The following is a 17,055-nucleotide window of genomic DNA, read 5'->3' on the forward strand; positions in this document are numbered from 1 at the left end:
GTGGCGCGTGATGATGACGTTTGGGGGTGTTTGAAAAACATGCCGCATGCCGATCACGGTTGTGGTGAATAAATGTGTTATAGTGCCTCCGTTACACACATTGATTTACTGCTATTTATAATATATGATTCGTTTAAATGCTCTGGGGTAAATCTAAAGTTCGCTAAACTCTAAATTGTGCTTGTGGACTAATGTTTTGGCGGCTTGTGGAGCGGCCGGTGTTCAGTGACTGAGGGAAGATTTTGAAGGGATTCAGTGAAGGTAATGTGACGTTTGGAAAGGGTTAATGTAGTTAGAGCTATTTGTGTTTGTCATGCACTTATCGTGTAATATAACTGATGTATGCTTCGTGTCTCTAGACAGAGATCTTTTCATAAACATTTGGTTGTAACCATATTATCATATCCCTTATATAATGGTGATTTAACTGTTATTAAGATATTTAACGCCATTGGGAAATATGCACATCTTAAGCTTAAGTGTAGTTTTTTAAATTATTAAATATAATTTAAAATAGCTTGAATGTTGTGTTATGAAAATGAACTAAATACTATTTTCATGTTTAATATGAATATTTAAATTTTCCAAAACTGGTTTTACTATAAAACCACAGGAAAATCATCCAAAACATGTCAAATTAGCATAAATAAAAGCTGTAATATTTGTAAAAGCTTTCACACTAGCACTTCTGGTCCGCACCCGGGTTTGTTTGACGTCATAGTATGGTACGTTTAGCCCAGGGGTCACCAATCTCGGTCCTGGAGGGCCGGTGTCCCAGCAGGGTTTAGCTCCAACTTGCCTCAACACACCTGCCTATATGTTTCAATTATACCTAGTAAGACCTTGATTAGCTTGTTCAGGTGTGTTTGATTAGGGTTGGAGCTAAAATCTGCAGAACACCGGCCCTCCAAACAAGTTTGGTGACCCCTGCGTTTAGCTAGTGTGAACGTGTTTTCTGAACTCGGGTGCGCACCCATGAACCGTACTTGAGTCCCCCTGAAAGAGGTGCTCTGGGGTACAGATGTGAATACCATCGTACCAAATAACAGAAGTGATCCACTAGCAGTACAACAAACTATTGTTTTCATAACGTTCGTATGTGTATGTGTGTGTGTGTCTATGTCACGTTTCGTACCTTGGTGACAAGCAGGACTGAGGTTGAGCAACGGCAAACACAGTGATACACAGTGATGTCTGCTTGTCTCCTCCAAAAACAGCTTCTGCAGATCGTGTGATGTTCTGAATGTTTAGAATATGGTTGCGGCAGATGGACACAAGTCACTTTCTGTATGTCCAAAACCAAAAGCTTCAGTTAAAGCAGAATGACCACAATGTGCGGAGGTCTTTCCATTTCGGCGCCTGCTTTCGTGACCCTCACCTAGCAACGGCCGTAAACAAAACAGCAGCTCGATGATGCAAGCGTACCTGGTTCAGAAGGAAAAAAGACAGCGTGAACACAAACCAACCGAGGAGGTGGCAAAGGGGGACAATCGAACTTGGGTACGGTCCAGGCAAATGAACCAAGTGTGAAAGCACCCAAAACATTAACGTTTTGCAGTGGCCCAGCCAGAGTCCAGACCTAAACCCAACTGAGAATATGTGGAGAGAGCTTAAGATCAGAGTGATGGCAAGGAGACCCTCCGTCCTGAAAGAGTTGGAGCTCATTGCTAAAGATGAATGGGCAAAAATACCTGTGGAGACATGCCAAAAGCTCCTCAGCAATTATAGCAAGCATATGATTGCTGAAATAACCAAAGAAAGGTTTTTTATTGACTAATGAGAAGGGTTTTAATTATTTTAGACACTTTATATTCAAATATAAAAAAGCTGAGAAATATTTTTTCCCACAATGATGCCTCTCGTATCTTGTCTAATAATACTTTCGGAGAAACGTGTCATTTGCTGTCAAAAACAAACTTGCTAGATAAATAAGAGTAAATGTAAGTCATAATTATGAGGAGTATGACTAATTGCGAGCTTTACTTCACTAACTTTTTTCTACATTCATGTACAATAGTGTTAATATAACAAATAAATCTGTGTCTTCATATCAGTAAGTAAGTATTATGACATGTAATAGGAATTATTTAGCCAACACTGAGTGCTATATTTAGCTGTTATTCTCTTTATTTTTATCAGTATGCTGGGTCTGAAGGAGAAGGACCGGCCGGTGGTCAGGAAGCTGTTGTGTGCCGGCTGCTGTGTGCGATGTGTGCTGCGCTTCTGCTGTGTGGGATCCTCCTCCGCGTACAGACGATCATATGAGGTGCGTTTATCGGCTGACTGTGTGTGGTTTAAAACGGTGTGTTTCTCAACCACGTCCACGGAGGATCATCAGCACCACATCTTTTGGGTGTCTCCTTTGTCTGTCACACCCATGTCTTTCAGTCTCTGCTAATGAGCTGATGATCTGAATCAGGCGTGTTTGGTTAAGGAGACATGGAAAATGTGCAGAGCTGGTGGTCCTCCAGGAATGTGGTTGAGAAACACTGATATAAAGAAACTCATTTTTTTATGAATAGGTTAATTTTATAGTTTCTACAAGAGTTAAACGGGTAAGTTTTCCCATTTTGGAATTCATTTAGCCAATCTCCAGGTCTGCCGGGAGCACTTTTAGCTTAGCTTCGCATAGATCATTGAATCGGATTAGACCATTAGCATCTCGCTCAAAAATGACTACCTAGTTTTGAAAATCCGCCTATTTAAAGCTTGTCTATTTTGTAGTTACATTGTGTACTAAGACTGACGGAAAATGAAAGTTGCTATTGTCTAGGCTGGTATAGATAGGAACTATATTCTTATGCTGGCGTAATAATCAAGGAACTTTGCTGCCGTACCATGACTGTAGCAGATGGAAGGATATTACACAGCGCCTGAAAATTTTAAAACCATAAAGATATTTGTTAGAGATGATTCAGAACTACTTTCAGATGCAGCAGAATATTATTGTGCCTGTTGCAGTCGTGGTACGGCACCATAGTTCCTTGATTATTACGCCAGAATGTGATTATAGTTCCTTTGTCAGCCTAGAAATTAGCAACTTTTTATTTTTGGTCGTCTTAATACACGATGTAACTACATAAGTGTTAATCTTTAACTTATCCTAGTTCATATTATCAAAACTATTTTTTTTTCTATTTTTTGAGCGAGATGCTAATGGTCTAATCCGATTCAATGATCTATGCTAAGCTAAGCTAAAAGCGTTTTCGCCAGAACCGGAGATCGCCTGAACGGATGAAATAAAACTCAACTGTTTAACTCTAGCAAAGCTGTAAAATGAGCCTAAATAAAGTGGAGTGTTCCCTTAATCAAGATTCCCAATTACAGGACATACAGAAGGAGCTTCTGGCCTTCATCGGTGAGGAAAACAGACCGCAGTCCCGTGATGCCTCTGGTGAGGAAAAAACAGATGACCCGCCAAGCAAACGCATGAGAATAGAGGACGGAAACACGGAGGATTGTGTTATGCCAGAGACTGAGGCAGACGCAGATGTTTGTCCAGTGTGTTTAGGAGTTTTGCAGGACTTCTGCAGTCCAGCATTTGCCAAACAGGTGCAGGCTGATTCAGCCCCTTTGTGTTTTTGTTATATTAACTGTAGTATGCCTCGTCTTGTGTTTAACACATTGCAATTTTTAAAATGTTTGCACATATTTGTACACTTAGTTCTTGCACTTAATTTTGTAATTCCTGTACAATGATGATAAGAATCCTATGCTATTATATTCTTTGATTTAAACATTGTTAGTGCAATAATTAATTAATTAACCCTTTAACTGTCACCCACTTTTTGAGTTCAGATTATAAAATAATATGTAAAATATGCATATAAATATAACATAAAATTCTAACAAAAAAATTATAAAAACATTTTTTTACTGCTGCACAATATGAATAATAATAATAATGATTTTTTATTGTAATAATTATAATTTTTTACAATCATTTTAAATGAATTATTAACTTAGTAGTTAATAATGTTATTATTATATTTTATTATTATTTTATTATTTTAATACATGTTATTATTATTTTTATGACTACTATAAAATAAATCAAATTAAGTAATTAAAAATAACAAATAATAATTGTCCAGGAAAATTTAGAAAATTGTTCTAGCAGCACACGAGTAATTTATAATTATTATAGTAGTAACTGGTATTATTACAATAAGTTGTATTTAATTTAATTTGTTGTCATTGTTTATTATAAAATAATTATTATGAAGAAATTGCTAAAATACAAAAAAGGATTGTTAAATAAAATTAGTTCCCACAGCACATTAAAAATAATAGCAAATTTATAATTAATTACATAAAATAATAATATAATGTAAATTTCAAATAATATTATTAAAATGTAGGTATTAATGATAAAATGTCAATTAAATACATATATTTAAATTAGTTTTCATTTTAGTACACAATACAAATTGTTCCAGCAGCAGAGGAGTAATTATTATAATTATTGTAGTTATTGGGATTGTTACAATAAATAGTATTTAATTTGTAATTGTTTATTTTTAAATAATAATTGATAAAATTCAAAAATATGAAACATTTCCCCAAAAATATATATATTTTTTATCACAGCACATAAAATATAATTTAAAAATCTAATTAATAAATTAAATACAAATATTTAAAAAAATCGAATTCTTATAGCACATATAAAAAATAAAAATAATAGCAGATTAATTAATTAAATACAAATATTTAAATAAATCAAATTCTTACAGCACATATAAAAAATAAAAATAATAGCAAATTAATTACTAAATACAAATATTTAAATTTACGTTAGTGCAAAAATACAAATACATTTAGTCTCCAACTATTTAAGTTCCCATCCGCACGCCATTTCATGTCTAATTTCATTAATCATGCAGGTTTCTGATGCGGTGAAGAAACAGCAGTACGAGTTTGAGAGTCTGGTTTTGACCGTTTCTCTTCCCGCTCAGCTCTCCGTTAGAGAGGTCAGTGCTATCGGTTACAGATGATGCTTTTATAACTTATTTTGATCATAGAAATCCAGTACAAACATGCTTCTGTGTGTTTCTACAGCATTCATGTTGGCTGCACGTGAAAAAGGAAGTCAGGTATGGACACAGCATACATTTCCCATGGGGCTAAGCGATTATGATGCAAAAAAAATTCCATATCACAATATAAATCATTTCATATCCTGATAGTGATGTGTATGTGTGTGTATATATATATATATATATATATATATATATATATATATATATATATATATATATATATATATATATATATATATATATATGTATATGTATATATATATATATATATATATATATATATATATATATATATATAATGTATATGTATATGTAAATGTATAATCCATCTGAAGTCACATGATGCTGTGATTCAGGGAGAAGAGCATGTGTTTGGGGAAAGACGATGTGATTCAGGTGAAGGACGCGTTTAAGTGGGCCGTACAGGGAAAGATCGCTCAGGAACTGGGAGCTTCTGTTCTGGCCAACGTGAGTCTTTCTTCTTCACTGATATTATGAATAATTCACTATCGTTTCTATTATCTCTTCATTCTGTGATCCGCAGAGTCCTTGTGAAGTGAGCGTCGGGTTTATACATGCAGAAACAGATGAGGACTGTCATTTCTTGTAAGTGTAATGAAAATTAAATTATGAGAATTGTTTGTTTCGCTCTTTTTCTTAAAACTGCAGGTACTTCAGGCTTATGTGCTTGATACATTTAAAGTTTCATAATGTTATACTGCAATTTTTATAAAATAATACTGCAATTATCATAAAAATGTACTGCAAAATAATGAAATTTGCAGAAAATTATCCCCCAGACTGCATAGAATTATGCCCCATATTGCATATAAATACACTGCAACTTGCGTAATATTATTCCCCCAATTGCATAAAATTACACTACAATCATCATAGAATTATACTGCAATTTGCATAATATTATTCCTCAATTTGCATAAAATTATACCGCAAAATACTGAATTTGCACAAAATGTTCCCTCAGATTGCATAGAATTATACTGCAACTTGCATAAAATTATTCCTCTGATTTCTTAGAATTATACTGCAGTTATCATAAATTTATACTGTAAAATACGGAAATTTTCACAAATTATCACCTAAATTACATCAAATTATACTGCAATTTGCAAACAATTATTCCTTTAGATTTGAATAAAATTATAATGCAATTATCATCAAATTATACTGTAATTTTTCACATAAAATTTTCTTCAGACAGCATATAATTATACTTCAATTTGCATAAAATAGAACTTACATAAAGTTATTTTGCAATTTGCATAAAATTATTTCTTTAGATTGAATAAAATTATAATGCAAAATAATGAAATTGTCACATAAAATTTTCCCCAGATTGCATAAAAATACACTTCAATTTGCACAAAATGTTGCTGCAACTTACATAAAATTATACTGCAATTTGCATTAAATTATACAGGAAAATACAGAAATTTGCACAAAAATCTCCAGATTGCATAAAATTATATTTCAATTTGCATAAAAATATTCCTTTAGATTGAATAAAATTATAATGCAAATTTACTGTTTTTTTACATAAAAGTATCCCCCAAATTACATAAGTATACTGCAATTTGCATAACATTTTACTATAACATGCATAAAACTACACTTAAATTTGAATAATTATTATAATGAAGTTATGCGTCTTGTGTATGTTTATGCATAAAATTCTGAAACATTTATTTAACATTAATATTTCTGTTATAATAATTTATATAAGTTATAATAGTGTTGGTGAAATACTTTGTCACTTATAATTATGCTACATGTCAAAGTATACTACAAGTTGCATCAAATATTCACAAAAAATGTAATAAAATTATAAAATGATAATAAACTGTGCATAAAATTATTGGCCAGATTTAGTAAAATCATAATACAATCTGCACAAAATTACTTAGCAGTTTTCGTAAATTAACTTCAATGTTATTCTCAAAGTTGTATAAATTTGTACTACAATGTGCAAAATGATTCTTTAAATTTGTGAAAATTATACTTTAATTTGCATACTATTATTCTAGAAATTGCTTAAAATTATACCACATCACAGATAATATTTTTCTACAACTAGCATAAAAGTACATCTTACTCAAATCAAATGTATGAGTTGCTTTGAATAAAGTATGTTTCAGATGTATGCATGTAAGAATAACTTACCCGTCTTCATAGTACAAAAAGTGTCTTCATGATGTCACTTCCTGATTAACCCAGCTGTGCTTTTTTTTGGGCAGAGCAAACACTTGTCCGGACTGTTTCAAACCCACCAAAAATAAAGCGGTATGATTTCCTCATTTTTTCTCAGTTGTATCTGTGATCTCCACATTCCGTCTAATAAAAGTGAGCGTTTCACACATAAAAGTCCTGTATTTGTAATCCTCACCTTCTCTGTGGCTCAGTCCATCTTCACCAGGATGGCAGTGGTCAAAGCGCTGGAGAAAATCTCAGAGGAGACGTTCAGCCGGTGAGGTTTTGTTTGTTTTCCTGCTCATGTAAAACACTTGTTTGATTTTTCCATTAAATGTCTGATATATATATATATCTGTGTGCAGGTATTACCCATGTCCACCAAAGAAACCAAACTCCAGATGCTCAGCGCTGGACACCACCTGTCTGCACACGTCTGTCTTTATAGCAGGTATATCCAGATCATTAGTCAACAGCAGGTTTGTGTGTTTGGGGCTGTCACCTGACCTCAGTGTAAAATTATACTGCGTGTATAATTATTGTAAAATCTGCATGTAATTACTACAACTGCAAAACTACACTAGAACATACGCTCACCAGCCACTTTATTAGGTACACCTGTCCAACTGACCATTAACGCAAATTTCTAATCAGCCAATCACATGGCAGCAACTCAATGCATTTAGGCATGTTGAAATGGTCAAGATGATCTGCTGCAGTTCAAACCGAGCGTCAGAATGGGGAAGAAAGGTGATTTAAGTGACTTCAAATGTGGCATGGTTGTTGGTGTCAGACGTGCTGGTCTGAATATTTCAGAAACTACTGATCTACTGGGATTTTCACGCACAACCATCTCTAGGGTTTACAGAGAATGGCCTGAAAAAGAGAAAGTATCCAGTGAGCGGCAGTTCATTGGGCACAAATGCCTCGTTGATGCCAGAGGTCAGAGGAGAATCGCCAGACTGGTTCCAGCTGATAGAAAGGCAACAGTAACTCAAATAAGCACTCGATACAACTGAGGTCTGCAGAAGAGCATCTCTGAACACACAACATGTCCAACCTTGAGGCAGATGGGCTACAGCAGCAGAAGACCACACCGGGTGCCGCTCCTGTCAGCTAAGAACAGGAAACTGAGGCTACAGTTCACACAGGCTCACCAAAACTGGACAATAGAAGATTGGAGAAACGCTGCCTGGTCTGATTTAGCGTCAGAATTTGACGTCAACAACATGAAAGCATGGATCCATCCTGCCTTGTATTAACGGTTCAGGCTGGTGGTGGTGGTGGTGTAATGGTGTGGGGGATATTTTCTTGGCACACTTTGGACATTAGTATCAATTGAGCATCATGTCAACACCACACACACCCTACCTGAGTATTGTTGCTGACCATATCCATCCCTTTATAAACACTGTGGACACATCTTCTTATGGCTACCTCCAGCAGGATAACGCTTCATGTTATAAAGCGCGAATCATCTCAGACTGGTTTCTTGAACAGGACAATGAGTTCACTGTATTCAAATGGCCTCAACAGTCACCATATCTCAATCCAATAGAGCACCTTTAGGATGTGGTGGAAATTTGCTTAACATTGAACTTCAAGTCGAATATAGTTATACAGCAAATTGCATAAAATTATACTGCAACACACATAATATACTACAACTTTCATAAAGTTATTCTCCAAGTTGGATCAAATTATTCCACAACATGCATACAATTATACTGCAATTTGCAAATAAGTATATTGCAATTTTCATAAATTATTCCCTAAAATTGCATAATTTGTTCTTCAAATTGTTTAAAATTATACTTCAATTTGAATAAAATCATACTGGTATTTGCATACAATTATCCCTGGATTGCATGCATAACATGCGCAAAAACAAAATTAAAACGCAATCTGCTAGAAACTACACTTCAACTTGCATGTTTATTCACTAGATTGCATAAAATTATACTTTTAATTTGCATAAAATATCTAAGAAGATTGCATAAAACTATAGTGCAATGTTTTGTTATTTTATATAGCAACTTGCATAAAATCATTCTTCAGTTTGCATAAAATAACTACCCAGATTTCATAATATTATACTGCAATGTTTGGAAAATTATAATGCAATTTTCATAAAATTACTTTCCAAATTGCATATTTAATTATGCAAATTGCATAATTATAATGCAACTTGCATAAAATTACTCCCCAGAGTGCATCAATTATACTTCAATTTGCATAAAACAATTTCCCAGATTGCATAAGATTATACTGCAACATTTGAAAAATTATAATGCAATTTTCATAAAATTACTTTCCAAATTGCATAAAAATATTATTTAATTTGCATAAAATTATACTTCAATTTACATAATATTAATTACCCAGACTGCATAAAATTTAGCTGCTACTTTTGTAAAATGATAATGCAACTTTCATAAAAAATATTTCAGATTGCATAAAAATTAGACAGGAACTTGTGTAAAATTATATACTACAAATTTCTAGGTTGTTAGACGTGAACTCAGAAAATATGTAAATCTACAAACCCGCATTTCTTTAGGTCGGTATAATAAGTTTTCCCGGGAGCTTCCGCAGACGCCGTGGGTGATTGATGGAGAGAGACGGATGGACGGATCAGTGGAGGAACTGATCGCGGCTCCGCTTCTGTCCTCCTTCAGAGCTGATGGTGAGAGCTAAAACCTAAAGCTGAATTGGGTCCTAAACTGTAGGTGGTGTATTTGTCGTTTTCAAACAATATAGCGTGCGTTCACATTGAAGATTTGTTTTTCTGTGTAGGTTTTAACTTTTCATCTTCAGGACGAGAGGACGTGGATGTGAGGACTCTGGGAAATGGTAAAACATGGCTTTCACACTCTCTGTTACTAGTTTTGGTTTCTTCATCTTGACTATTTCGCCTTTCAGACTTTTTTTTCGGAGAATTCTGAGTTTACATCACACTATATTTGCTTATTTCCTGTAGAATCCTGACTCTACCTCTTAGAATTCAGAGAGAAAAGAAGTTAAAATTCCTGGGGTGTTAAGGTTTTTCCTTAAAATGCTTAGTTTAAATACTTTTTCATGATCGAATTCGGACTTTACATATTACCTTTTTCTTGAATTTATTATTCCAGTTGGCACATCTAAATGGACTTTTCCCCACCTCAAAATTCTCAATTTACATCTCTGAATTTTTTTCCCCCCTGAATTGTTTTGACATCTTATGATTTTACCCACCTGATGGAGTTTTGCATTTTCTAGGAGTCTTAAGTTTACATCTTAGAATACAACATTTGTCTTGGAATTCTGATTTTACACTTCAGAATTTAGAGTTTACAACTCATGATTTTTCCCAGCTTGGAATTCAGAAATCTCTGAAATTGAGTTATCATAGAATTTTGACTTTTGCTAATAATTTTAAGTTTACATCTTGGAATTCTGACTTTTTCTAGGAATTCTGACTTTACAACTCAAAATCTTTCCCCGCCTTGAAATTCAGAAATCTCAGAATTTTAGGTTTATATCACAGATCTTTAACTTTTCCTAGGAATTTTGAGTTTGCATCTTGGAATACTGACTTATTTTTAGGAATTCTGACTTCATATCTCATAATATAGAGTTTACAACTCATGATTTCTTCCACCTTGGAATTCAGAAATCTTGGAGTTTTGAGCTGTCATCATAGAAATTTGACTTTTTCTATGAACTCTGAGTTTCCTTATAGGAATTTTGAGTTTCCATCTCTGAATTTTAAGTTTACATCTTGGAATAATGACTTTTTCCTAGGAATTTTCCATCTCAAAAATTTGAATTTACATCTCAAAATTTTAATGACTTCTTGTAAATCTGAATTTTTTTAAGAAATTGAATTTACGTCTTGGAATACTGTTTTTTTTTCAAAGAATTCTGACTTTACAATTCAGAATTTCATCATAGAATTTTTACTTTTTCTATGAACTCAAAGTTTCCTTATAGGAATTTTGAGTTTACGTCTCTGAAATTTGAGTTTACATCTCAAAATTTTGATGACTTCTAGGAATTAAAAGTTTTTATTTCAGAATTTTGAATTTTTTTAAGAATTTTGGATTTAGGACTTGGAACATTGTGTTTTTTCAAGGAATTCTGACTTTACAATTCAGAATTTAGAGTTTACAACTCATGATTTTTCCCAGCTTGGAATTCAGAAATCTCTTAAGTTTACATCTTGGAATTCAGAATTTTTAAGTTTACATCTTGGAATACTGACTTTTTAAATTTTTTTTGACATTTTAGGAATTCTGAGTTGACATGTTTCGTTGGTTTCTCAGGTCGACCGTTTGCTGTGGAGCTGCTGAACCCTCATCGAGCAAAATTCAACAGAACTGAGATCAAGCAAATACAGGAGGTACAAACATCTGTCTTCTGTCTTTATATCACACCTGTAATTAACTATGTACAGTGTTCATTATATTCTAACCACAAAGTATCTAAAGTGAATTTTGTCTTCTATTCTCTCTGCTCTCACAGACCATCAACCAGTCTTCTGACAAAATCCGAGTTCGAGACCTACAGATTGTTTCCAGGTGTGTGTTAAATATACAAACACACATATATTGTTTCCCTGGACCACAAAACCAGTAATAAGTGCAGATTTTTCTGAAATTGAGATTTATACACCACATTTAACCCAAGTAATTTAGCCTTCCATTAAAGTATGGTTTGTTAGAACAGGAAATCGTTTGGTGAAGATAAAGCTTTAAAAAATCACATTTAAATAAACAAATAACGTTTTTAGCAATGCATTTTACTAATGTAAATTAGTATTTTTATATATTTACAGTCTAAAATTCACAAAAAATGTAATATTCTAATGATTTTTGGCATAAATGAAAAATCGATAATTTTGACTCATACAATATACAAATATACAAGTGCAATTTAGGACTTTTGTGGTCCATGATGAGTTAAGAAAAGCCTAAATAAACATTAAATAAACATTTGTTGGTCACTTCCCCCTAAATAGATCAACGGTTTTATTTACGGTACCTCATACTTCAGTTTCTCATCAAATCTTCTGACCAATCAAATGCTCTCTGGTGTCTGATATGCCCCGCCCCCTTCTCATTCACTTTTCGTTTGATGCGCTTGAACTCAACTACTCTCCCTGGCAGAGCTCTGATAAAACAAAACACTATTGGCTGTTTTATTTAAAAAAGGGGAGGAGCTATTCTATTCCCTCCCTCTATTTGTTTTTATTTTGTGATTACGTCAAACACAGAATAAAAAAATGCACAATTGAAAGTATTTCACTGTACCTTTAAGCCTGGTTTTGTCCTACAGGGAAGCGACCAGCCGCATGAAAGAGGGTGAAGAGGAAAAGACAAAGACCTACAGCGCCCTCATCTGGACTGAGAAAACCATCGACAGCTCTGACCTGCACTTCCTGGAAAACATCAAGGTTTGTAGGAGCTTTCTGATCTGTGTGTGTGTGCGCAAGAGATGAGAGCAGAAACGAGCTGATGATGGTGTGTGTGTGTGTGTTCAGGATCTGAAAGTGGCTCAGAAAACCCCCCTGCGAGTGCTTCATCGGCGGCCGCTGGCGGTCAGACAGAGACTCATTCACTCCATGAGCAGCGTTTACCTGGACAAACATCACTTCACACTCAAGCTGCGCACACAGGCCGGGACGTATCCTTACTTTACAGCTGTGCAAAACTAATGGTGTGAAATACAATTACAATTTAATTTTTTTTGGATAATGAAACGGAAGTGTCTGGTTTTAGACCACAATAATGCATTAGTATGGTGTAGGGCAGGGCTGTCCAAACTCTGGAGGGCCGGTGTCCTGCAGATTTAAGCTCAAACTTGCCTAAACACACCTGCAAGGAAGTTTCCTGAAAGCCTAGTAAGAGCTTGATTAGCTGGTTCAGGTGTGTCTGATTGGGGTTGGAACTAAACTGTGTCGGACACCGGCCCTCCAGGACAGAGTGTGGACACCCCTGGTGTATGGCCTCCTTGTGCGGCCAATAAAGCATCAGTCGGTATTGGGAGTGACAGATACAAGTCCTGCACAGTGGCCAGAGGGATCTTGAGACAATCTTCTTGTAGATTAGTGGCCAGGTCACTATGTGATGCTGATGGAGGCTCAATAATGTTCAGGTCTGGTGACTGTGCAGGCCATGGGAGATGTTCAACTTCACTTTTCTGTTTATCAAACCATCTATCAGCAGTCTTGCTGTGTGCATTGGTGCATAATCATCCTGATACACAGTACTGCCTTCAGGAACCAATATTTGAGACATTGGGTGCACATGCTTCTTCAGAATGGTTTGGTAGTCCGTGGCAGTGACGCACCCATCCAGCACACGTATTGGGTCTTGGGAATGACATGATGATGCAGCCCAAACTATCACTGATCCGCTCCCATACTTTAATCTGGGCATGCAACGGTCTAGGTCCGGGGTCACCAATCTCGGTCCTGGAGGGCCGGTGTCCCTGCAGGGTTTAGCTCCAACTTGCCTCCAACACACCTGCCTGGATGTTTCAAGTTTACCTAGTGAGAGCTTGATTAGCTTGTTCAGGTGTGTTTGATTAGGGTTGGAGCTAAAATCTGCAGAACACCGGCCCTCCAGGAACAAGTTTGGTGCCCACTGGTCTAGATGATATGCTTGTTTGGGGCTTCTCCACACCGTAACTCTCCCAGATGTGGTGAAGACCGTGAAGATGGACATATCAGACAATAATACAAGTTTCACATCGTACACAGCACAACATTTTCGCTGGCAACATTGAAACTGACATTTGGCACTGGCACGAGTGGGCGAAGGTTTGGTTATAGCAGCCCGGCCTTGTATTCTCACCCTGTGGAGCTCCCTACCAACAGTTTTGGTCAATAAATGATGATTCATTCATTCATTTTCTTGTCGGCTTAGTCCCTTTATTAATCCGGGGTCGCCACAGCGGAATGAACTGCCAACTTATCCAGCAAGTTTTTACGCAGCAGATGCCCTTCCAGCCGCAACCCATCTCTGGGAAACATCCACACACACATTCACACACACTCATACCCTACGGACAATTTAGCCTACCCAATTCACCTGTACTGCATGTCTTTGGACTGTGGGGGAAACCGGAGCAAACCCACGCGAAGGCAGGGAGAACATGCAAACTCCACACAGAAACGGCAACTGAGCCGAGGTTTGAACCAGCGACCTTATTGCTGTGAGGCGACAGCACTACCTACTGCGCCACTGCCTCGCCAAGCAACCGATGATATTAGAGTGATTTGTAAAGGACCACTTGACACTGATGACTGCAGTTATTAAGCTAAAAATTCAGCATTCATTAATTTACCTTCGGCTTAGTCTCCATTTCGGAGGTCGCCGCAGCGGAATGAACCACCGACTATTGCAGCATATGTTTTACACATCGAAAGCTCTTCCAGCTGCAACCCTGTACTGGGAAACTCATTCATTCACACACACACTCATACAATACAGCCAACTTAGTTTATTCGGTTCACCTATAGTGCATGTGTTCGGACTGTGGGGGAAACCGGAGCACCCGGAGGAAACCCACACCAACACGGAGAGAACATGCACAAGTCCACACAGAAATGCCAACTGGCATAGCCAGGACTCGAACCAGCGACATTCTTGCTGTGAGACGATAGTTCTAACCACTGAGCCACCGGAAAAGATTTCTTTCATCAACATTAATAATCCCAACAAGTACTTTGTTTATTTCACTGGTGGTAGTGATTGTAAGCTAATGAGAATGATTTTCAAGGGATCATTCACACAAGTGAAAGTTTTCCTTCACGAGTGTCAATTAGGTACATTAAGGAGTTTGTTCATGGAGATTTCGGACGGACCAAACCAAACCTCTGTGACCTGATGAACACGGACGCTGATATCCTGGAGCTCGACGTCGAGGTCAGTCTTTATTAATATTTCATTTGCATGATGGAAATCTCTGTATAAATCTCTCTCTATTAAATGTCTAATATGCCTCTTTCTATTCGTTTCATCCTTCAGTTAATAAAAAGTCTTCAGACACTGAAAGTCAGGGAATTTTATAGTTGTTTTAGTCCCAGTCATTGAATATTAGTGTTAATGTTTTTGTTTGTTTTAAATTGTATCTTACTTCCCATTTATAAACGATGTATTTTTTTCTGTGTTTATTTTTTAAATCATCTTGTTATGATGAAGCCATTTTTTTACTGCCTTTTTAATCCTTTTTTACTGTTGCTGTTTTCTGTGTGTTTCAGTCTGTAGACATCGACTGGCCTCCGGCTATTCCAGATTGACGTTTGGCATTTGATGTTCTTGTTTGACAGGGACTGTATGTATATTTCTGTCATACATTTACGCATTAGTTTGATCATTATTTGGTTGAATTAGGTTTCTGAATGCACATTTTCCTCAATAAAAACAGCCTAATTTAGTTTTTTGTTAATTATTGTTCTGCTCCTCTTTCAACAGTCTGGCTGGTTTGTTTTGGCGTTTATTAATAATTTAAAAGAATATTTATCAATTTTGATAAACGGGTTTTTATATTTTTACACTGGTTTTTAGGTTAAATCATGTGTTACAAAGTAAATCAGAGTGTTACTTGAGCCAAATAATAAATAAATATTTTTATATACATAGTATTATTATTATGTTGGCTTGAGGTAGACTGAGTTAAACTACTCTGTCCTCGAAACCAAACCTATCTCCTCCTAGGCTGTTTGTGCTACAAGGCCCAAATTTTGGTCTAGATGTGTCTTCGGCATTCAAAATTGTTGGTAAATCTCTTCATGCCGATAAGATTTATAATGTTTGAATAAAAAAAAAGTTAAATATTACATTTGAATAATACTGGCATATAAAATACTTATACAAGCCCCAAAATTGGCCAGAAGCTGTGTTCTGCATTAGATTGTGTTGCTATATCTTTTCAGGATTATCAGACTTATAGTTTTCCAATAAATAATTTTCAAGCATTATCTGTCTCAAAATATGGCAAGCCGCAAACTTCGTTACTCAAACGCCATATTTTTTTTTAGAAATGATATGAATTACTGATATTTATATATTTTAAATAAGCATAATTTTAGACCTTTATTTGTATTAAAAATACAAATGTGTAATTTAATATTTAGGCTTTTCTTGAAATTCTGGAGCACAAGTATAAAGTTGCCCAGTAATATTTGTAGGAATAGCCAAAAAATACATTGTAAATGTATTAAAAAGTCAACATTATATTTTTTATTTATGCCAAAAATCACTACAATATTAAGATCATGAAGAAATTTAGCAAATTACCTACTTTAAAAATATCAAAACATAATTTTCTGTTACTAATATATGCATTGCTAAGAACTTCTTTCTGACATATTTAAAGCAGATTTTCTGTGTTTTGATTATTCAAAACTGGATTTGTGGTCCAGGGAAACATAATAAATGTTATTAACCCTTATGTACTGTTGGGGATTTCTTCATCCACTCTGGGGGGATTTTGAGTCTTAGTTTGGCCACAACTTTGTCTGTGTTGTCTGAAATTTTTAAGGATTTCAATACACGCTGGGCAAATGTACATCCCCTTTTTCGTTATGTTTGGGATGAAAACATCCACTAAACTGCCGTAAAAATGCATCAGATAAATATTTTTTTTTTATTTATTTTGCATAAATCTGTTAATCAACCTCAGTCCTGATCAAAACTACTAAATGTTGAGACAATTACAGAATTTTACCTCTTTGCCAAATTTATAATAGATGTCACTTCATTTAACACACAAAATGTCATATTTTCAATATAACAATTATATAAATCTAAAAAATATA

The 17,055-nt window shown here is 35.2% G+C and overlaps 1 protein-coding gene and 1 long non-coding RNA gene across 2 annotated transcripts in view; one reads left to right on the forward strand and one right to left on the reverse strand.

Moving 5' to 3' along the window:
- LOC147847018 (uncharacterized) overlaps positions 1-17,055 on the reverse strand; it is a 919,394-nt gene that overhangs the window by 845,671 nt on the left and 56,668 nt on the right. The window lies entirely within an intron of this gene.
- pus10 (pseudouridine synthase 10) lies at positions 67-15,672 on the forward strand. The gene is given in 18 exon segments (NM_001111189.1): positions 67-261; positions 2,140-2,266; positions 3,328-3,552; positions 4,887-4,973; positions 5,062-5,096; positions 5,399-5,510; positions 5,587-5,648; positions 7,298-7,343; positions 7,463-7,527; positions 7,616-7,701; positions 9,811-9,936; positions 10,047-10,103; positions 11,555-11,631; positions 11,754-11,809; positions 12,567-12,684; positions 12,772-12,914; positions 15,061-15,160; positions 15,496-15,672. Coding segments are annotated over 17 exon segments (1,560 nt in total). The 5' UTR covers positions 67-261; position 2,140; the 3' UTR covers positions 15,535-15,672.

This window comes from Danio rerio, chromosome 1, assembly GCF_052040795.2.
Source record: "Danio rerio strain M-AB ecotype USA chromosome 1, GRCz13ab, whole genome shotgun sequence".
NCBI classification, from domain to species: Eukaryota; Metazoa; Chordata; class Actinopteri; order Cypriniformes; family Danionidae; genus Danio; species Danio rerio.